At 47.7% G+C, this 23,741-nt stretch overlaps 1 protein-coding gene across 1 annotated transcript in view; it reads right to left on the reverse strand.

Moving 5' to 3' along the window:
• The window catches only part of qsox2 (quiescin Q6 sulfhydryl oxidase 2), a 129,267-nt gene that overhangs the window by 6,962 nt on the left and 98,564 nt on the right, over window positions 1-23,741 (reverse strand). The window contains exons 10-11 of the mRNA XM_084338178.1: window positions 17,454-17,604; window positions 6,345-6,533 (exon numbers count right to left, since the gene is read on the reverse strand). Of these exons, the coding sequence (XP_084194304.1) occupies window positions 6,345-6,533; window positions 17,454-17,604 (340 nt within the window). The remainder of the gene's footprint in view (window positions 1-6,344; window positions 6,534-17,453; window positions 17,605-23,741) is intronic.

A 23,741-nucleotide genomic window follows, 5' to 3' on the forward strand; every position in this document is an offset into this window, starting at 1 on the left:
TACCCCTGAATAAACCACAAATGTACCTCTAATACCAGTATTAGTCTGACCACACCCCTCATCAGCTTACCTTCATAAGCAGGTGTGTGGTCACCTGCTCTCCTCCTTCTCGCTTTCACCACAAGGAAGAGGTGCCTCGGTAGATCCCCACACTTGACACCATGATGGAAGAAATTGGATTAGGAACAGCTTGGGAAACAAGGATACGTTGACATCATATCTTTATTTTCTCTCTCACTATTTTCGAGAAAATACGGCGATATTGTCTTCGTACTGGAGTGTCTAGAAGATGATGATCATTCTACAAACCCTCCACCGGTTTTCGTATTGGGAGCACGCCGCTGCATGCTTCTCAACTGCAGTTCCTTGCTGTGTTTGTTGGGGTGAAACCTGTCAGGCCACAGCTGAACTGTCGGACATGCCGCTGTTGTGAGGAGCGGTGCGTTCCAGGTTGGGTGAGTAGTGTTTGCTGGCGGGCTCCACTTGTCTGTTAGTGCTATGGGGGCTACTTGACGAAGTTTATGGAAACCGGCCCCAGGCTAGGGTCCTTTGTTTAGCCGTCTAGGCGACAGAAGGCCTTGGTCTGGCGACCATTATAGTTTTAACTAGTGGGCCGCGACCATTGACACTGGTGATCCCTGTGTGTTCTGGACGAGTGGATTCTCTCTGTCACCGTGTTAAGACCCCATCTTTCATATCCAAATGAGAGTATTCCTTCACGAGGGGATATGTGCATGTAATGTGCGATAGCGGCAGATTCATGTTCAAAGTCAGCTATACAGGCCGGTTGGTACTGTGCTGATTCCGCCGGACGTGGTAATGTCACCGTTGTGAAGCGGTGTTGACGTCTTGTTTTCTCTTTTCTCTTAAAAGTGAGGAGGGTTCAGAACGGCGGCCTGTCTGGGTGAGTGTTATGTCATTGTTTACATGTTCATAGCTTACGGTTAGCCGGTCGGTGGCCTGGCGCGGGGTAGCTTGGCTTCTCGCGCGCCGCCGGGAGCTCGCTCCTGATCGCGTGCGTCGTTAGATCGGCGTCTCGCGAGCGGAAGCAATAGCACCCGAACGGTTGGAGCAGCCGTTAGCTTGATGCTATTCTGTTGAACGTGCTTTGATTTTAACATGGTTTTACACTCTTGACCACGACGTCATCCTTGACAGGGGATGTTCGTCGACCCTGCCTGAGCCTAGACGGGGATTGCGTCAACAAAGAGGACTGTAGCGACTGGTGGAGCGGCGACGCTGCCCGGATCGAACAACACAGGACGGCTGTGTTCTACGGTGTCTTGTGAGTTGACTGCACTTCGCTGATCTGCGTTCCGGGTAGGTACGGGGTTGGCCAGACCTCATAACACGTCTTCTGGTTTTACCTTGCTAAATGTATTGTGAATAACGGTGTTTTTTCCCAAAACGTGTGTTGTTGCAATGCATTTGGGGATACGTTGCGGGTTGTGTGTGAGCTGTTTTTGTCACTGGCAGTTAGCTTCTCCGTGCAGATCGTGATGTATTGATCTGGTTGTTGTGTGAGAAACATCATGGTGTTTATGTGTACCGTGTACTCACTACTAAGGCAACTAACCTATGAAGCTATGCTTGGTGACGAGTGAGTAAAAGAATGTTCTTTCTCAGACTGTAATGACAATGAACAGTGAGTCACACATTAACAGGTTTTCTGTTTTAACTGGCCGTATTGAGGGTAAAATAGGAGGATTGTGTTTCCCCCCCGGTTCCCTGGGGACTTTATCACCTCCTATCAGACATGTTGTGCATTAATTGTGTCTTTTGTGTGGTAGGGATACGATGTAACTCTCAGCTTGATTGCTGAGGTTGTGCTAAATCTGCTGGAGAAACTTATTTCCTAAAGGGAAATTGGTTTGGTTGCTGTCATGTGTGCTTAGCAAGGCCTGTGGTCGATACTAATCAAGAATGAGTATTCTCTCATTGTGAAAAAAACGGCGTTCCTCTGTTGAGTGTTTTTGCCATTTTTTGTAGGTGATGATGGGTTGTGTGTGTCATGTGACCTACAACTGGGTTGTACTGGCCACAGAAGCACATGTGTATGTTGGACCGGGTTCTTAGAGCCCTCTCTATTCTGTGTTTTTCCTTAGTAAAAATCAGATGGCAGGTTAGCTGTGCGCTGTGTGGAGCTGTGAAACGCTTCATAGAGCTGACTATGACTGTGTCATATTCTCTTTTGTCGTTACGTCGTATCATGGGTGTGGGGTCGTAAAGGGGTGAACTGGTAACCTTTCCTCTCCCCATTGTTCTGTCGGTCAGGGGTACACCCCCTGTCCTTCAAGGTTCCCGTCACGTGGCGGTTCGGCACGTTACGGGGGGGGGGGGGGGGCGGGGGAGGGAGTTCCTGGGCCCACGGCCTGGTATATTGGGCGTGTGCACCGCAGGAATTCCCCCGCCATAGAGTACGTCACCGTGCGCGTCTCTGTTGGTAGGACTTCCGTGTGCTGTTCAGGTCCATGTGATGGATCTGTTTTCAGGGGGGTGGTCAGGGCTCCTCCTCACCAAGCGCCTACTCAGGCCTTCTGTGAGTTCGGACTCCTTCTTCCATGTGAGGAAGCCTCCATCAGAGTACAGAGCCTTCCTCCTCAGATTGTCAAAGTGAGTGGACCCTCTAGAAGGGTCCTTTTCTATTGTATGTATATTCGATTCAATTCGTTTATTGAGTGTGTATGGGTTCGGTGCCTCTTCCCCGAGGCCCTAAAACCAGTTTTTTACATGGCTCAAGGTGCAATATATTCTTTTCAATCTGTACAGCTCGCGTGGGAAGTCTCTCTGGGGATCCCCGTCTCTTTCCTATGGGAGGGTGGTGGGATGTAAAAATGTGAACATTTTTTACCCGGCTGTGTAGACTGGGATACATACTGTTGATGTTTCCTTCTTTCTATTCCAGAAGTGTTGGAGTTAGGGAGTGTCACACCCCTCTTGTCGTTCCCCTGGGCGCCTTGGGGATTCAATGACAGGTCTAAATAGCCTGTTCATTGATGGGGTGTGTCCCGACGCACGTATAGTGCTAGCTCGCTGTAAACAGGCGATTGACTGGCACGCTTGGTTGCTTGTGGTTGAAACAGCGTTTTTATAAATGGGGGTTTTTCCTCTTCCGGCGACCACATCCCATGACCTGGGTGGGTTGTCGACGGATTCCTCGTTCATGTCTGGGGGATGATGACGGGATGGATCTGAACATATGTAGTGGGGTCTCACGCCCTTGGGGTGAGCCACCAGGCGCGGTTCGTCCGAACGTCTGGGTGGCGCCTTCTTTTCATGTTAAGATCAACACGCATATCTGCCCTTCTCCTGGAGTAGGCATGTCGGCGTGGTTAGGGCACGGGACTGGTTCTGGTCACGCTGGTCCAGATCAGTTGAACCCGTTGTCCGCCGGGGATGCAGATCTGCTGTTCTGGTACCCTGAGGGACTTGGGCTTTTTTCAGGGGGAAAAATGCCAGGTCGGTCTGGGTGTCACAGGGTTAAGCGCTATGGAGACCCTGGTTGGGTATGTTTTTACTCAGCACTGTCGTCATGGCTTACAGCCATGCCATTCTGTACGCGCTCGATCTCGTCGGATCTCGGCCGCTACACAGGTTGGTCCTGGTTAGTACTTGGTTGGGAGACCGCCGGGGAATACCAGGTACGGTGTGCTTAGGGGCTGGTTCTCCATTATTTTTCGCTCCTCTCTCACGCATGGCGAAGAGGGGCCTGTGGGGGTGGTTTTTTGACCTCCTCTGGTGACCCTGTGCTTCCCGTACCGCCAGGCCCGGTCCGAAGTGATGTTTGCGACCCGTAGGCCTGGGTTAACCCTTTTTGGAAACTGAAACACTTGTACTGCGGTATAGCCGGTGTATACCCGCAGGTGTGTTTTGGAGTTTTTTCTTGAGGGGTTATAGGAACAACCACCGCATTGGGTAACACCGAGGTGGTTGATTCCCTGGTGTGTTGGAGCAGTGTCAACTCCCGGGTTCACCGTTTGAGGGTGCCCCTGCACGTTCATGACGTCTGCCAATCGTGTCAGCCTTCTCTGCCTCGACCCCTCTGGGTGGGGGTTGTTAAATGGAGGCTTGGTCATGCAACACCGCCAGCTTACGCTCCTTCCGCCGGGGCGGCTGTGTTCAGCTGTCCCCTCTGGCGCCTGTCTCGTCCGCAGTCTCCAGGCTAGGGTTAACAGCCTGTTGCCTGGTTTTTCCCCGGTGCGCTGCCTGCTTCCGTTGGTTAACCTTTTTGTGTGCTTACGGCCATGCTGACTGCCTATTCGGCAGGGTCAGTGTGCCAGGCGGTGTGCTATTGGGGGGACGGGGCCCGCTCGGCTTACGGCCATACCGACCTGAACACGCCCGATCTCGTCCGATCTCGGAAGCTGGGCAGGTTCTGGCCTGGTTGGTTCCGCCTGGGAATACCAGGTGCAGTAACTGAGGGGCCTTTGTCCGAATACGCTGGCGATGTGGGGGGCGGGGCACTACGTGCCCACCTGGTGGGGTCTTGATGCTGGCATCATGGACTTCTCCGGGCCCCCATTCTAGGGAGTCCAGTCCTTTTGGTGGGTCTGGGTCTTCCTTCGTGCTCCGCTGCTACGGCCTTGCCACGGGGTTGGGTTTGCCCTTGACCCCGTGATTCTGGGGGCAGTAACGAGGTTGTTCCTCCGTTCGTTCCCGGGTGGCATGCGGGTTGTGCGTGTGTGTAGTCGTGGGGTCGAGCCACGGTCTGCTCACCCTGTGCGTTGAGTTGCTTGAGTGCCTCTTCGCACGGTCGGGTCCGTCGCCCTCCCGTGACGTCCCTAATAGGGGGGCTACCCTCCATTAGGGGGGGTCGGGGGGCTCGGCCCTCCCTGTTCTGATGGTTTTGGGGGGCTGTCAGCGGGGGTGTATTTGTCAGCCAAGTGGCTCCGCTTGGCCTCCCTTGTGCAGTAGCGATGCCAAGCTAAGCCACTAACGATACAGAACGTTAGGTTATGACTATAACCAAGTTCTGTTAGTTAGGGGCGATGCTTGGCATCGGACGGCCGCTGCAGCCCTTGTCCTCACCTTGTGGTGAAAGCTTGGGAAGGAGGAGAGCAGGTGACCACACACCTGCTTATGAAGGTAAGCTGATGAGGGGTGTGGTCAGACTAATACTGGTATTAGAGGTACATTTGTGGTTTATTCAGTACGCGTGCACGTACGCGAGATAGTGCAGTAGCGATGCCAAGCATCGCCCCTAACTAACAGAACTTGGTTATAGTCATAACCTAACGTTATATATCCTGTCATCCAGTGCATATGGCAGGCATCCTCAAAATTCTCTGCTATCTCCTCTGCAAGCACTGCTCCACTGTCTGCGTCTGTCTACTCTGGTCCAATCACATTCAGCGTCCCGTCAGCGTCCCCCCCCCCCCCCCCCCCCCCCCACAGTCTGCGAATCAGAGGCAGAGTATGGCGGGTCTTCACGGAATGCGTGTCGTCTCTTTCAACGGTTCGAGTCAGAGCGAGAGTTGACAGCGCATCTACAGGTAGTCTAATCGGCAGGTACTGTAGCTAGTAACCTCGTTCCCAGTTTTATCTCCGTGAGATAAATGTAGCTAGTAGCCTAGTTTCGCCAGCAGGCAGCTAGTAGAAAAATGTGGCATGTTCAAAGATGGCCAGTAAAAGAAAAGTCGACAGTGAAAATCGCTGCAATTCAAAGGTGAATGGACTGAAAAATATGCGTGCATCCTCCCAGCACCAAACCAATGTGCATAATATGCCAAGAAACGGTAGCTCTTGTGAAGAGTGGCAATTTGAAACGCCACTACGAAACAACAGTTATTTTGATGCAACCTTTCCTCAAAATTCAGTGCTAAGAACCACAAAAATAAATGGAATGAAATCATCATATCAAGCTGCAAGCAGAATTATTGTTAAATCTATGTCACAACGAGAAAAAGCAACAAAGTCCTCACTCAGTGGCATGGGTTTTGGCTAAACACAAGAAGCCATTCTCTGATGCATACATAATAAAATAATGTATGACTGAAGTGATGGAGACCATGTTTGAAGGCAAACAAAAGCAAATCCCCCTCAGATCGCACAGCAACCAGAATAACTGAAATACTGGCTGGTGATTTGATTAAACAGCTTTGTGATAGAATAAAAAATAGAGAGAGAGAGAGAGAGAGAGAGAGAGAGAGAGAGAGAGAGAGAGAGAGAGAGAGAGAGAGAGAGAGAGAGAGAGAGAGAGAGAGAGAGAGAGAGAGAGAGAGAGAGAGAGAGAGAGAGAGAGAGAGAGAGAGAGACATCACTCATGGAGCCTGGAGAGAGAGAGGGACATCACTGTCAAGTCACTCATAGAGCCTGGAAAGAGAAGTACTGACTAGTTAACCTACCAGCCAATCTGTTGTTAACCAGGTTATGTTTAGTCCAGAGCCAGAGGACAGCTTGGTCAGGTGTTTTGACTTGAGGCAGCGACTCAGCTGCCATGGCCTCAAAGTGACGTCCGCATTCCTCACAGCCGAAGAACGTCCCAATGTACTTCCGCATAGTCTGCAGCACAGCCCTGGGGTCATCCTCTAGACCTAGACAGCACAATGTGTATATATATACACATATATATTAGGGGTTTAATGGTACACAGAAGCCACGGTTTGGTACATACCTCGGTTCAGAAGTCGCGGTTGCTACAGAAATCCCAAATGCATAAGGCTAGATTTGTTTTCATTTATTTTGAACAGACAGAAGTACAAGTTATACTTAGTTCCACCTAGGCTTGCTGCTAGTTTAACTTTCACTTCTAAAGTAGATTTAACTTCACGCGAAGCAGGAAAAAAGGCGATGGGCAGAGATTTATTTCACGTCATAAATAGATCAATACAGTCCGTATTACTTAATTATGCAGTCCTCAAGTTCAAGTAAAAAAATTGCCACTTTTGGGGGCCTGTTAACACATTCTGCGCCATGCAGTATACCCATCTTATACCACTCTGCCAGTGCTGTAACCCTATGGAGTGGCTCACCTTTGCAGGGCTATAACTTTTTAAATATTATAGCTATATCGACATTACTATGGCCCATTCAACATCGGGTATCTATCGTTCCGGATGTGGGAACGTTATATTTTTCCATTCATACATTGTTGTGTTAGTACCGTCGAGAATATAAGTATGTTTTTAAACAGGGGCGGCTACGTGGCGTAGTGGGCAAGGCGCTCGCCACGAAATGCTGGAGACGCTGGGCTCGTCAGTTCGAGCCCAGCGCTCCACATTTGCTTTCAGTTTAGCTGGTCGTCCGTACTAATACACATTGGCCGTATTAGGGGGTGGGAAACTGATGGGTGGGGATCGGGCGTTGTGGACAGCGACTCCTACAGGTCGGTTGGTGCGCCTGCGCAGTAGAATCAGGAAGTGTCGGGGGAAGCGTGAGCCTCCCACGCGTTACTCCTCGCCACTGAGAGATCGAGCTGCGCAGGTGAAAAGATGCGACTGCTGTTACCTCAAGTACCGGAGGGGACTTGTGCTATGTATGACTTAGTCCACATTGCAGCCGGCTTGTGGGAGGCAAGAAACAGCGTCCGTGACAGGGGAGGGTTGAATTGGATGATACGAAATTGGGATTGGAAAAAATATAGAAAATGGGAGAAAAAGTGGATAAAAAAAAAAAAAGTATGTTTTTAGACTGTATAGCGGTAATTCCTAGAACGTGTGTTATAGGCCCCGGAGCGTATTACACATAATCGATTGGTATTTCGTTCCTATACACGCTATATAATTTTTTTTAATGCATATGATCGCTATACATTATGCTCAATCATGCGTGAAGGAAAGGGGGGGGGGGGTCGTTTATGATTCCTTGATTGTCACTAACGGCTTTCTTTAGTACGACACCATACGTCGATCGGATAGATTGCAATGAAATAAATAGACAATGGAGCTGGAAATAGCGGTAGATTCCTCTTACCTGTGGCCGATGCGTCTGGTGAAAAAAGATTCCAATTATTTGATGTCGATCTGCTAGATCCATTTTCCGTTTGTATGACGCAATAAACGCCGAAAGCATATTGATTATTGCGTCTCGAAAGCGTTCCCATGCACTCGAGTGTGTATCTTGATCGACGTTACAAGATATCTCTGCCGGAGCTTTTCCCCCGATGCACAGAGCGCCACTTCCGGTTTAGAGAGGAGTGCAACTTGCCCGAAATCCACCAGGCGGCGGTATTGAGGCGTTGAAATATCAGACAGGGTCCAGCTGGCTCCCGGAGCCTTCCTGGATGAATCATGAATGCCAATAGTGAATAAAGGAAATAACGATCATAAAAACGAGTTTACTCGTTGTTGGCGCTATTCGATTGGCGGGCAATAATGAGTAAACTAGTTTTTGGCGCAAGATGTGTTAAGAGGTTAAGTGTTATTAGCGAAATATGAGTTTGTAAAAATTGCATCGGAAACCGGATGATTTAGACGCGAGGAAATTACGTCGTCATGAAATCGTTGTAGTCCTAAGAAAGAGGAGATCCAGGGCTTTCGATGGACGTCGACATTTCATAAAACTACACTACCCAGCTCACACCAGCCCCTGTCGAATCTGCAGCCGGCTGGCATGAAAAATAAATATTGCAGTGATTTTCGTGATTATATCTCATGGGTAGAACAAACCTGAACGTTATTTCCATAAAATACAACGTATATTGTTTCTTTACCTTTCTGTGAATGTCTACAAAAAACTTACAGTAGATTTCATTCATGTTCTTTGCCGCCTGGTGGTACTAAATCCAGATTTAACTCTGCCATTGGAAAGACGAGATTTGGGCTGATCCATAGATCAGCGTTTCCGTTAGCCGGTAATTACCGGTATTTGACCGGCAAAATCTGTTGAAGTCCGACATATTTAATCTCTCCGGTCTTAATGTCCGGTGAAAATAATTCCCTCTAAGCACAATTTGATTATTTGAATTGTATTAAAATAGGCTAAAATTAAATAGCCTATGCGATGAACGAAACAATCATTACATTTGTTTCATCGTTGCTTCTAATAATGACAACGACGTTGTCAGTGAGAGCTTAGTGCTGGGTTTGCGAGTGCATGTGCAGCTGCAGAGCCGGAGCAGCAGCGGCACAGTGCAGTACTCCAATTCAGCCATTGGCAATTCAGCTGTTGGGTGGGGGGCGCTGCTGAGCGGTCCCCAGATAGAGCCAGAAAAGAGCCAGAAAACAGCTGAATCTGCTGCTCTGCATCGACATACTCTCGCAAATAAGTCATTGGGAGGTGGAGAGAGAGAGTCGTCACGCAAACCCACGATAACATTGCCGTCTCTCTCTGCCAAATTTCTCAGTTCTTCGCTTGATATAATTAATACAAATGTCCAATATAACGGAATTCGTTAGCTCATAAAAATGTGATTATAACAGACTGCTGTTTATTAATGTCGGGCGACTGCCCACAGACACCTATTTGATTTAAAGTCGGCAGCAGCACGGAGTCTCTGGACTTATTTTATTTGGAATATAATGACTATATGCAAAAGTAGCCTAGTTTTAAGTAAAAATATTATAAATCTACATGCCTTGATGATGTCATTCTTTTGTTTTGTTGTCATTCTTTTGCCTATCAATTGTTTTTAAGCTCAATAAACTCTGACCGGAATTTCTCTCATTTGACCGGTAGATTGAAATCTACCGGACACTGAGACCGGCAAAACCCTGCCATAGATGTATGACTTGGTCATAATAAGGTCATTTATAGGCCTGATATTCTCTATTCATATTTCAAATTGCATGTGTCCGGATGGCAAAATTCAGTACTAAATCTACAAAAAAAACCTGTAAATCATCTGCCCTTTATTAATTTGCTTAGATTTTTTTGTATACTTGATCTGTCTGCTTATTTACAAAACTTAATCCGACTTGTAAATAGTCCAGCAGTATTATTTCCCATGCTGTGTGAAAAAACTACAGTTGTGTCGGAGGGGAGTGGCTAAGTACTTTCCGTCTCCAGTTTCGATGACGGAGACCGGCAGGGATAACAGCTCCTCTGGTGGCAGGGGATTTGCGACGCAGACTCTTCGCCTCTGCTTGCTCTCGTCGTAAGGCGGCAAGCAGCAGGGGCGAACAGCCAGGCTTTGATGTTGTGCTGGAGCCGGACGAGAGTTCTCTTGCCTCGTCTCCATTTTCGATGGAGACTGGGGATTATATGGAGGGGGCGAGAGCTCTCTTGTTCGAAGCCCCAGTAGAGACGTATCACTCTCCCCCTCGGGGAGTGGCAGGGAGTGTTGCGTCTCCTTGGGGTCCCTTGTACTCCGGGGTTGGGTTAGAACCTCCGACCCTGAGACAAGATGCCCAGCTATCTGCCGCGTCGGATGGTGGCGCCCGTGGCAGCCTCCCGTACGTGAGGGACGCGAGTGACGTGGAGGGAGGTACGCAAGGGGAGTTGCTTGCCTTGTTCCCCGAGGTCATGGCGGCCACTGCGGCCGCTATTGACGTGGCGTTGCCGCAGCCACTGCCAGCACCTGTTCCTGATGACATGATAGGTCATCTCTGGCAACGTTGTCCTGTGAGAGAGACGGGCGTTGTCTGCCCATTCTTAGAGGCCTACGTGAAACAGGGACAGGTAATCTCCAGCATTGTTGGCCTTACCCCCGCCTACGTGCCAGTCATGCGGGTGGCGGGTTTGGTCCAGGGGCTAAAGGACGGGGTGCCTCGGCTTGATAGCCCGATGGCATCCATACTTTGTCCCGAAATGGTGTGGGAGCCGTTGTGAAAGCCGGTTCCCCAAGGGAAATCGGCTAGGCAGTTGGCTAATTGGAGTGACCAGGTGTACATCGCCGTGACTCAGAGCCTAGCTGCAACTTCCAACATCGCGCAGCTAGCGCGGTACATGTCGGGGATGATGGCGGGCGGGTCGGTATTGGATGACCATCAACAATATCTTCACGCCCAGGCGGCTGGAGCCATCCTGCACCTAACCCAGCTGCAGGCGATAGCCGCGGGGAAGGAGCGCGCCCTGGCCACTCTATCCCAGCGCCACCTTTGGCTGGAGCAGGCGCGGGTGCCGGAGCAGAAGAGGATTCCGCTGCTCACGGCCCCCCTCTCCGATGCTGGGCTATTCGGTCGGCCATGCAGCAGATGGCGGCAGCCTGCAGAGAGATGGAGGAGGAGTGCTCTGTGCTCCAAACCCATTTCCCCCGACCCGATGCCACCGGTGATGTCCGGAAGAAGCAACGCCGGCAAAGGACCGCGACCGTTGCCGCCGCTACTGGACCTTCGGCGAAGAAGGCCAGGAGTGGAGGGAGTGCCTCGTCCGCTGCAGCCAGCCGCCCCACGCCCGGAGGTAACGGTAGGGATCGTTGTGACCAGGCTCCCCAGAACCGTTCCTCCGGGCCGGCTCCCCGTGGGGGCAAGCACCGCTCTGCACGCGGCAGGCACCGCTAGTGACTCCCCTGTTTACCCCTGTCCCCTTCCCCCCACCCCCCCAACATATGATTTTGTTATTAAATAAAAAGTCCCTCCTGGTGAGGGACTGTTTTTTGTTACAAAATGTGTGTTTATTCACTATATATTGGGGATACGATGTATAAACCCTCACCTAGCTGTGGGGTTGTGTGTTTGCTTAGGCAGTAGGACAGTTTTCTTGAAAAAAAAATTCTGGTCGCTATATATATATGTGTGCTTAGCAAGGCCTGTGGCTAGCACTCGGTCGAAAGACTTGTCTTCCCTCATCATGAAGAAGACTGTGTTCTTCTTGCAGTAGTAAGAGTGAACTTTACCTTTTTTATCTGGGGGGGTTGTGTGTATTCTGTTACGTTTGGGAAACATGGCATCGAGTCCACAACCAGGTTAGAGTGTTAGCCTACAGAAGTAATCACATATGTAGCTTGTACCGAGGTCTTTTGACCCTCTCTTTAAACGTATGTGTTTTCTCTTTACTTGGTGAAGTATATAAACACGGGTGACGTATTCGCACATGAGCCTAAAGCCTTGTATAAAAACCCGTTTTCGCAAACGGGATCGTCTGTGGCTGGCGTGCAAATGGTTGAGCTTATCCTAGTGGATATATGCTTTTCATGTAGCATGCTAGGTAAACTGGTATCATCGCTGCTTGTTTGTTTTCATCGTATCCGGGGTATGGGGTCATAAGGGGGTGAACTGATAAACCCCTCCCCCCTTTTTTCTGATTGGCCAGGGGGTTGGACCTCCTGTTCTTCGGTCTTCCTGTCACGCTGTTGGGTCAGCGCGTCACAGGGTGGGGAGAGGGGGGGGGGGGGGTGTAGTTCCCTGGTCCCATGCCATATTTGGGCAGGTGGGTCACGGAATTTCCCCGGCCATAGTATACGTCACTGGGCGCGTTTCTATTGGTCGTGAGGCTTCCGTGAGTTTTTTTCAGGCTCCATGTTGTGGACCGCTGTCATTGTCAAGATTGAGTTATGCGGTGCGTGGAAACTTTGTTTTCTGCTCTGCTCTCTATTGCATATGTGTTGAGCTTTTGGTCACGTAGCTCAATGTTTACATATATCTTTTAAATGATTACTCACGTGGGAGGTCTCTCTGGGGGTTCCCGGTCTCCTCTCTTACAGTGTTGGCAGGGTTTCTTTCCCTCAGACGCGTCATATGGGGCCCATATCTGTGTCTTTTGGCCAGCTTCCTACCGCTCGTCCCAGGCGGCATGGAGGGAACGTTATCTGGGTTCTTGTTAGAATTACCATTGATGTGTTTTGGGTCTCGACGTGTACATAGCGCTGGCCCTGGGTACTTCAGTGTGGAACAACGCATGGGCTGGCCTTGGTTGCTCATTATAGAAACAGCGTTTTTTGTAGAGCAACTGGGATGGAGATTTTATCTCTTCCAAGCGCCAGTGTACTAGGTTAGTCTCGACGAATTCTCGCTCATCTCTGGGGGGAGATGACGGAGTAGATCGAAACATTGGCGGAGGGGTCTCACGCCCATGGGGTGGGCCACCGGGCACGGTGCGTTCATGTTCTGACCGTCTTGGTGGCGCCCTCTGTGATGTTTTAGATCGACCCGCGTACCTACCCCCCTCTTAGCACTGGGGATGGTGGCGTGATTAGGACACGGGACTGGTTCTGGTCACGCCGGACCAGGTCAGTTAACCCGTTGTCCGCCGGGGCGCAGATCTGCTGTTCTGGTACCCTGAAGGACTTTGTGCTTTTTCGGGGGGAAAATGCCGGGTTGGCCCGGGCGTCGCAGGGTTTGATGTTATGGAGGTGTGTTCGTGATTACGTCACTACGAGTTATCCTTCGCAGTTGCTTGGTCCATATTGTGTTGTACCCAGGGCCGCCTCAGGGAGTGTGCGAGCAGTGCGGTCGCACAGGGCCTCGCGGGAAGGGGGGCCTCACAAAAAGAAAAAAAAAAAAAAGTATTGATTATTTTTTTTTTTTTTTTTGCGAGGCCCCCCTTCCCGCGAGGCCCTTTTTCATCACAGACCTAAAATCTAGTTTTGCTTATATGCTTATATATTTCACATTAGACACGTTCCTGGCTCTGAGGCTCTGCAGGCAGCAGAATTGGTTTCAATGAGGGGAGGGATTACAGCCAGGTAAGGTAGCGTCTGTTGAGTTCATTGTGTGTGTCTGTGTGCGTGCCGGGGGGGGGGGGGGGGGGGGGGGGGGGGCGTGAACCGACTCATTGCCAGACGTGAGCGATTCGACTCACGCTCACGGCAATGAATCGGCTCTTATGAACGAGTCGCTCATGACCGACCCATCACTAGCGTCTGACTATTTCGCGCGTGCAGCATTGGAGCCTAGGTTATGCCAGCCAAGATGAAGAGGACATCGTTCGGCAGATGGACTGAAGATGAAAGTTGTTGCATGTTAGACAGTTCAGTCAGGCTAGCCATTAGCTACGTTATAATATTAAGTGTGGTTCAGTCGGGATATAGCCATGATGATGTCGGCTAGTAGCTAGCTTAGCTAAAGGCTAACTAGCGTTAGCTAACCTAGAGACAGCGCGTGCAGCATTGTTATGCCAAGATGAAGAAGATGGTCGTTCGGCAGATGAACTTCGTCAACTCCACGCGGTTGTCTCCATCCTCTTGGACGTTTGGTGAGTTTTTAATGCACTCTATTCTATTCCCGCCGTGGATATCTCTCTCTCTCTCTCTGGAGCCAAACTGGCCGACTAGCTGTTGTAGTACTAGTAGCTAACGGTGTGTGGCCTGGTGTCAGCACCTGTATTGCTTTTCTCATGTTGTACAGTTTTTCAGTGGTAGCTGCATAGCTTGCTTCTGCGTTAGCTAATGGTTAGCGATAGCCGGGTTGAGCTAACTGTTAGCCAGTTAGCTGTTTAGCTACGACGTTAGCTGCCGGCTGCGCTCGGCTGGGAACGTTAGTTTGATGCTATCAGTTAGCCTAGAGTTAGCTGTTAGCTTGTGCTACGACCATTGACATTAGCCGTGAGAATAGCAGGGGGTTCTGGCACTCGACATCATCTTTGACAGAAGATGTAGTCGGGCCTGCACCATGACAAGGCTCCGGCCATAGCTTCTTTTTGTCCCGCCAGCGAGAGGCCTTTCGTCAACGTGGAGACCTGTGTTGCGGCCTTTCGCCCTGCGTTCCTCGTGCAGGTAAGATGTCATGACATTACCCCACTCTTCCTTCCTTCCCCTCCCGAATGTTTTGTTAATAACGATGTTTTTTTCCAGGCAAAACATATGTTACTTCACAACATTTGGAGATACGACATGTGCTGTGTGTGAATTGTCTTGGTTGTTTGTGTAGCTTGGGTAGCGTTGGGCCGTTGGCCAAAGCTGTGTGTGGCCTGGTGTCAGTACCTGGCTAGCCTATTTAGCTGAATGCTGTTTAGCTGTTTTCTCTGGTATAGACCCTCTTCTCTTTGGATTTAAGTGTTGATCTTTGTCCTTTTGGATCTATGTATATTCATGTTGCCTTTGTGAAGTTATCTTTTCCTTCTGTTTTGTTCTTCCATTAAAAGTTGAATATCCTTTTAGGGGCTCATCTTTGCTTATCTCTCTCATACATGCTCTCTCTCTAACACACACACACGACAAACACACATGCTCTCTCTCTCTCTCTTTCTAACACACACAGTCTGCCTATGGCGGCCTTTCTCGATGGCTAGGCTGTGCTCGCTGAGTCTGTACCTAGTCAAGGATCTTCAGTCACAGTGCTCAGGTATTCTGCCACTGTGTACTCTCTGTTTAGGGCCAAATAGCATTTCAATTTCTTTCCAATGTGTGTCTCTCTCTCTCTCTCTCTCTCTCTCTCTCTCTCTCTCTCTCTCTCTCTCTCTCTCTCTCTCTCTGTACACTGTATATTGACTGTAGAACGGGAGCTCTCTCTCGCTCTCTCTCTTGCTATATGTTGACTGTATCATACCCAGCCTCGGGCAGCGCTATTATTTAAGAATATGTTGACTGTATGAAAAAAAATTAAATAAAAATTATATATATATATATATATATATATATATATTTATATATTATTTTTGTACCTTTGGGGGGGGGGGGGGGCTCGCGTTTAAATCTCGCACAGGGCCTCGCATTTCTCCCAGGCGGCCCTGGTTGTACCTTGCGCTGCGCTAAGGAGCCTGGTCCTTCTCCATTCTTTTTCGCCCCTCCCTTCCCCTGCTTGGCGGGGCTGGGAGGGGGCTGTCGAGGTGGTTCTATTGTACCCCTCTGGCATCCCTGTGTACGTCCTGGTCCGCCAGGCCCAGGTCCGGACGCGTTCTCGTCGACCTGTTGGCCTGGGTTAACCCCTTCTTCAAAACTGAAACACTTGTACTGCCTGTATAGCCGGTGTATACGCGCAGTTGTGTTTCTGAGTTTTTTCTTGGGGGGGTTAAGGGAACAACCGCCTCCTGTTAAACTAAACATAGGGGGGTGGTTGGTTCCCCGGTGTGTTGGTAGCGGAGTCGACTCTCGGGTTTAGGCCGGGCTTGACCCCGTCTGCCTGCGAGTGTGCCCCGCACTTTTCATGACGTCTGCCAATCATGTCAGCCTTCTCTACCTCGGCCTCTCTAGGGGGTTGGGTTTTGTGGAGGCTGCGACATGGTGCACAGCATACCGAACGCCCCTTCCACCGGGGTGCTGTTCACAGTAGACCCCTTAGGCGCCTGTCTAGTCCGCAGTGCTCCGGGCACAGGTTGAGTTACGCTCTTGACCTGTTGCCAGGATTGAGGGATCAACCTCTTTGGGGGTTGTCTCCCCGGTGCGCCGACTGGCCCCACAGTGTTGTGGGGGTGTAGCCTCTGTAGAGTGCTTCAGGGCGGCGTGCTGTAGGGGGGAAGGGCCTGCTCTTGGATTGGGCCCTGTCCGATATGCTGGCGATGTGGGGGGTGGTGTCACTAGTGACCGTCTGGTGGGGTCTCGATGCTATGGCATCGTTGGCCTCACCAGGCCCCCTTTCCGGGGGGTCCTGACCCTCAGGCTGTTCCTGGGGATGGGTCCTCCTCCGCGCTCCGCTGCTATGGCCTTGCCACGGGGTTGGGTTCTTGACCTTTGACCCCGTGATGTTAGGGGCTGTAATGTTTTTTTTTTTTTTTGTTCCCTAGTGGCATGTGGGATGCGCGCCTGAGTAGTCGTGGGTCCTTCTGTGTGAAGGTAAGTCCCACAATCTGCTCACCCTGTGCGTTGAGTTGCTAAACCCTCTTCGCACAGTCGGATCCGATTCCCTCCCGTCCCCCTCTAGGGGGTCCGGGGGCTCTGGTCCTCCCCGGTTCTGATGGTTGTGGGGGGCCTCAGCGGGTACATTTGTCGAGCTTCCGCTCTGCTCAGCTCCTGTGTTCCACCAGAGTGCAGAGCGTAAGCTATACGATATATAACATACAGTTATCCTATAACCATAGTTATATGAGTATAGCGAGCGCTCTGCACTGACTCACTGAGGACCCTGTGGTCTTCGCCTTCGGTGGTGAAAGACTTGGGAAGGAGCTGTTAGTATGGCCACGTCCCCGCTTATGTAGAGGAGCGGATGTGGGTGTGGCCAGGCGGATGGGTGTGTGCATGTGAAGAAATTTATTCAGTATTAGATTGATAAGGGATAGGGTTCCACCAGAGTGCAGAACGCTCGCTATACTCATATAACTATGGTTATAGGATAACCGTATGTTCACCTGGAAGTTGTTAGGTGGGGGAGGGGTTAGGTGTAATTGCAATGGCCCGTGGGTAAAGTAGGCCAGCATGCATTGTTAACAGCTCCAAGCTTTGAAGGTCTCTGGCCCAAAACGAGCTATTGCGGTATCATCATGGTTCATAAGACATAGATTGAAAAGTATCCGCCCGATTTGAAAAGGTAATGACTTATTTTGTTCAAGTTATGAACCTGTACTTTCATATCATGTAAAACATCTATTTGATGATGGCTCAACAAGACCCTAAAGTCTGTGCCTGGTGACAAATATGCAATTAATATGCAATTAATCAGTTAATTATGGACAATCATGTGAATATTTTAAATATTTTAATTGATTGACAGCACTAATATATATAATAATATATGTATAGATATGTGTGTCTGTGTGTTAGTTACCAGTATTAGCCAATGCGTCTGGACGGATAGTGTGTTGGACAGTCAGGACATGGAACAGTGTCCACAGAGAACAGGGATATCCTCTAAGCCCCGCCCTGCTGCCCTGGCAACCAACCCAGCGAAGCTCTGCCCCCAGGAAGAGACCTGAGATCTGGAGAGGAAGCATTTATAAATTACCACAGTGTATCCTCGACCATTACCTCCTATAACTGATCTACTGACCTACCACCTCATATAACTGACCTACCACCTCATATAACTAACATACCACCTCCTATAACTGACCTACCACCTCATAACTGTTCTACCACCTAATATAACTAACCTACCACCTCATATAACTGACCTACCACCTCATATAACTAACCTACCACCTTATACAGGGATTAAAGCAAAAAATGAATCTCGTGACTGAACTTTTTTCAAGCCAAGTCATATTCTTATTTTAACCTCCACTATATATTTTTATTTAATAGCGTTAGCGTTTTAAGGGAACTAGATCATTTTGAACATCTTTTCTATTGCCAGTTTGCTTTTACGTAATATCAATGCTGTTTTCAATTCATTAAATGAAACTGATTGCAAGGGTTGACTGACTTTGTCATACAAATAAACAAATCTACATACTGTAACTTTTCAGTATTGTGTATAGTTCAAATTCAGTATTGTCTATAGTTCAAATTCAGTATTGTGTATAGTTCAAATTCAGTATTGTGTATAGTTCAAATTCAGTATTGATAGTTCAAATTATGTATTGTCTATAGTTCAAATTATGTATTGTGTATAGTTCAAATTATGCAGGGCTCGAATTTATTATTATTTTTTTTACTTTGTAGCACTTTTTGAAGTTGGGAGCACCAGCAAAAATGTAGCAGCACCCACCAAAATGTAAGGAGCACCAACAATATATATGTAATTCTTTTTTTATTGATAAAAGAAAACTACAATATAACAGTACTGTAATGCAGTAAAACAGTGAAAGTAGCCTTAAACTATAGTATAGTGTAGACCTAGTAGTGTAGCCTATAATGTAACTAGGCATGTACCGGTATGACATTTTGAGGGTACGATAACCTTGCAAAAATACCACGGTTTCACGGTATTCGGTACATAGAAAATCCCCCATTGAACAAAACGTATTACAGTGCACAATAAGCTTTTCTGTAAGTGTTATTTATGAATGTGTGAAGACTGTCTGTATTATTATTTAAATTGTTTTTATTGTTTTTTTTTTAAGGTTCAACAACATTATATACATACATACATACATACATACATACATACATACATACATACATACATACATACATACATACATACATACATACATACATACATACAAACATACATACAAACATACATACAATACATGACTACATATAACCACACAATACCTAAAATAAATGAAAAATAAAGTAGAAGAGAAAAAAGAAAATAATAATAATAATAAAAGAAAATTGCATCGTTCTTATACAGGTTGTCACTTGCCATACAGAAATTGCCTATCTAATAGATCACCGTCGTATGCCTAAGCATCCTCAGCCGGGATTTTTTTATTAAAATAGTCAAAAAATGGCTGCCAAACTTGGAAAAATGTCTAGGTAGAGCCCCTGGTGGAGTATTTAAGTCTCTCAAGTTTTAGGTGTGCCATCACATCTTCGACCCAGCATCGATGTGATGGAGGAATGGCTGATTTCCAATTAAGCAAGATAAGGCGTCTAGCCAACAAAGAGGAGAAGGCCACAGCATCTAATTTCGCCAGAGAGCACTCCAAAGACTGCAACCAAATGGTTAGGGCTGATCTCCCTGTCACAGATGAAGGAGAAGGTTTCAAAAACAGAAGGCCAGAATCGGGATAGTGATGGGCATGACTAGAACATATGGCAGAGAGTGGCTGGAGCCTGATGGCACCTGGAGCAGGTCGGATCGACATCCGGGTAGATCTCGGCAAGTCTGCTCTTAGAGAGGTGTAGTCTATGGAATACCTTGAATTGTAGTAATCCATGTCTGATGCAGACAGATGATGAATGTATTCTTTTAATTGCCAATTGCCAAGAATCGTCAGGGATTTCAAGTCCCATATCCTTACCCCATGACTCCCTGATACGGTCCAGTGATGGGGATGCCATCTCTTGGATATCACTGTATAGTGAACTCACTATCCTCTTTTGTTTTGGGTCTCCCTCCAGCCACTTATCAAGCCACCTATCCGGTTGAAGTACAGGAAAAGAAGCTAAATATTTCTTTACAAAACCCTGCACCTGTAAATATCTGAAAAAATGTGAGCGGGGAATATCATACCCACCTACCAACTGTTCAAAGGACATAAACAGCCCTTCTTTAAACAGGTCCTTCACCTTCTTTAGCCCCTTTCCAGCCCATGTTTTGAATGCTGCATCCATGAGTGAGGGCGTAAAAAGTGCATTAGATGCAATTGGGAGACAGGGTGAGGCTTGTTTATATTTGAAGTGAGTCCTAAACTGTGCCCATATACGGAGTGAGCCAATCACCATGGGGTTATTTGTGAGGCGCTTTTTACTGAGTGGCAGTGGAGCACACACTAATGAGGATAGTGATACCGGGTGAGCGGAGTGTTGTTCCATGTCGACCCACACCATTCTGCCTCCCCGTGTGGTGCAGCCATCCAATATGTCAATTTATGGATGTTTGCTGCCCAATAGAATTGCAAAGAATTTGGGAGTGCTAATCCTCCATCCTCTTTCGGTCTTTCCAAGAATGCCCTTCTAATACGCGGGGTTGTCTTATTCCAGATAAAGGTTGAGATAAATTGTCTAATTCTTTGAAAAAGGATTTGGGGATAAAAACGGGCACTGTTTGAAACAAAAATAGGAACCTGGGCATAATTGTCATCTTGATTGAGTTAATCCTGCCAGCTAGTGATAGTGGAAGTGTTGACCAGCAAGCAAGATCTTGTTTAGCCTTATCCAGGGCTGGTTTAAGGTTTAGCTTAAATAAGTCACTATACCTGCGTGTCACAGTCACTCCCAGGTATGTGAAAGACTCAGAAATTATCTTCAGTGGGTATGCCCCGAACAACATCCTTCGAGCTAAATCGTTAACCGGAAACAACAAGCTCTTAGAGAGGTTAATTTTGTATCCTGAGAACTTGCCAAAATTTGAGATAATGTCCAGTGCCTTCGGGATGGAAACATGGGGATCTGACAGGTACAGGATCAGGTCATCTGCATAAAGTGATAGTGTATGTGTTTGGCCGCTCCTATCAATACCTGCGAGGCCCGCATCGCTCCTCAGAGCGACCGCCAATGGTTCAATGGCGAGATCGAACAATAAGGGACTCAATCCGCAACCCTGTCTAGTGCCCCTCGCTATCTGAAAGTATTTGGAAATAGTCTTATTGGTTCGGACCGAGGCCTGTGGTGAAACATACAAGACCCTAATCCAAGCACGGAAAGTGGGCCCGAACCCAAACCTCTCTAAAGTTGTGAAAAGATATTCATATTCAATGCGATCAAACGCTTTCTGAGCATCGAGAGATAACAACCTCTGCCGTGGGCGGGGCTTCAGGAGAGTATATGATATTGAACAGCCTACGTATGTTACCAAAAAGCTGACGCTCCAGAATAAAGCCTGTTTGATCCGGGTGTACCACTGTATGAATAACTGACTCCAGTCTACTGGCTAAGACTTTCGTTAAAATCTTGTAATCGCAGCACAGCAAACTGATTGGCCGATACGATTCACACTTCAGAGGGTCTTTTCCTTTTTTAAGAAGGACTGAAATTGTGGCCTGAGTCATTGTGGGTGGGAGTGACTCCCGTTCCAATGCCTCTGCATATACATCTTTTAAAATAGGAATTAGCTTGAGAGAGAATGTTTTAAAAAACTCTATTGGGAAGCCGTCCGGCCCTGGGGCTTTGCCACCCTTCATCTTCCTGATAGCTCGATCAATTTCAGCCACAGAGATATTGCGGTCGAGATCAGACCTATCCTGGTCACTTAAGGTCTGCAAATCAAGATCATCGAGAAACTGCGCCATCTGTATATCCTCCCTCTTCTCGGAGGTGTAAAGGTTCTCATAGAACTCCTTAAATTGGTTATTAATGATTTTTTTATCTGTAACTATTCCATCTGAAGTGTCAATCTCTGCAATAAGTCCGGCCTCTGCCGACTGTCTTAGCTGGTGACATAGCAATTTGGCTCGTTCCCCATGTTCATAAAACTCCTGGTGAGATTTAAGATGAAGCTCCTCCACTGCCAGTGGACAGGATGTCAAATTCTGTCTGCAGAGTAATTCTCTCCTTGTAGAGGTCAGTGGATGGTGAGGCTGAGTGTTTATGGTCAATCTCTTTTAATAGGGAAGTCAGTTCATTGAGGCGTGTTGAGTGTCTCTTATTCAGACCGGCATTAAAAGCTATTATCTGGCCCCGCAAGTATGCTTTCATCGCTTCCCAGAAGTTACAGTGGCTTGTGTCCGGATGTTTGTTAGTTTCTATGAAAAAATCTATTTGAAAGTTAATAAAATCAACAAACTTTTCATTCGACAATAAGCATGAGTTCTGCCGCCATATTCGTTGCGGGGGTTCATTATTTGGAAATCCCAGTGATTGATCGAGCTATCAGGAAGATGAAGGGTGGCAAAGCCCCAGGGACGGACGGCTTCCCAATAGAGTTTTTTAAAACATTCTCTCTCAAGCTAATTCCTATTTTAAAAGATGTATATGCAGAGGCATTGGAACGGGAGTCACTCCCACCCACAATGACTCAGGCCACAATTTCAGTCCTTCTTAAAAAAGGAAAAGACCCTCTGAAGTGTGAATCGTATCGGCCAATCAGTTTGCTGTGCTGCGATTACAAGATTTTAACCAAAGTCTTAGCCAGTAGACTGGAGTCAGTTATTCATACAGTGGTACACCCGGATCAAACAGGCTTTATTCTGGAGAGTCAGCTTTTTGGCAACAGACGTAGGCTGTTCAATATCATATCATTGTAACTGGGCAGTGATCTGAGATAACATTACTCTCACAATCGCTTGACTTAAGAAATGGGAGGAGCCTTTTGTCCAGTAGAAGGTAATCAATCCTGCTATAGGACTGATGTGCTGCTGAGAAGAAGCTATATTGTCTGGACCCTGGGTGTTTGTACCTCCATGCGTCAATCACTCCGTATGCCTGTAGAAAAGCATTAATAGTCTCTGCTGATTTACTCAATGTTCCAGGTGTTGTTCTGGATCTGTCCAGTGGGGGATATAGGACTGTATTTAGATCTCCCCCCAAAACCAAATGATGACTATTCAAGTTTGGAAGCAGAGAAAACAAATCACGATTTTTTTTTGCATTGTCCCAGTTGGGAACGTAGACACATGCCAGTACCACCGGTATATTAAACAGGTGTCCCTGAACGAAAATATAGCGACCATCGCTGCCAAGTTCAAGTTTCAAGTTTCTTTAATAGTTGTCATACAGAAGTACAGAATACTTTTATACAAAATGCTTCTTACTGTTACGCTCCAGAGACTGTGCAAGACAAGATAAGTATGAAATAAAATAACATAGTATAGCATGTAAATTAGAAGTAAAAAAAAAATGAGGTCACAGTGTTCAGTATAGACATATGTACAATGTTCGATGCAGAATAGACATAACTGAGTTACCATATAATATACAATACTGTGCAGTGTACTAATACAATACTATATAGTGCAAGGCAGAAATGGGATGAGGTGCAATTTAGGTACAATTTACAGTGGGTGTACGAGTTGTAGTGCAAATCCTTTATCAATAAATATAAAGTGTGTTTGTGTGGTTTAAGTGAGTGTGTGCGTGTGGGTGTGTGTGCTGTGTGCATTTGATGGTTGTTGCATAGTGTTTATTGTTCGTTTAGCAGCCTGATGGCCTGGGGATAGAAGCTTCTTCTGAGTCTTTCTGTGCTCGCCTTAAGACTCCGGTATCGCTTGCCTGACCGCAGCAGTTCAAAGAGGCAGTTGTTCAGGTGGCTCGAGTCCTTAATAATTCTCTTAGCCTTCCCCCTGCACCGCTTGTTGTAAATGTTCTGGAGGGTGGGAAGCCCCCCTCCAATTGTGCGTTCGGCTGAACGTGTCACTCTTTGTAGTCTGCTACGGTCTTGTGCAGTGCTATTCCCAAACCAGGAGGTGATGTTGCCAGTCAGGATGCTCTCTATTGTACACAAGTAGAAGTTCCTAAGGATCTTCTGACTGACTTGGAACTTCCTTAAGCGCCTGAGGAAGTAGAGGCGTTGTCGTGCCTTCTTCACAACACTGTCAATGTGTGTGGTCCATGTCAAGTCCTC

This window comes from Notolepis coatsorum, assembly GCF_963971535.1.
Source record: "Notolepis coatsorum genome assembly, chromosome: 2".
Classification (NCBI taxonomy): Eukaryota; Metazoa; Chordata; class Actinopteri; order Aulopiformes; family Paralepididae; genus Notolepis; species Notolepis coatsorum.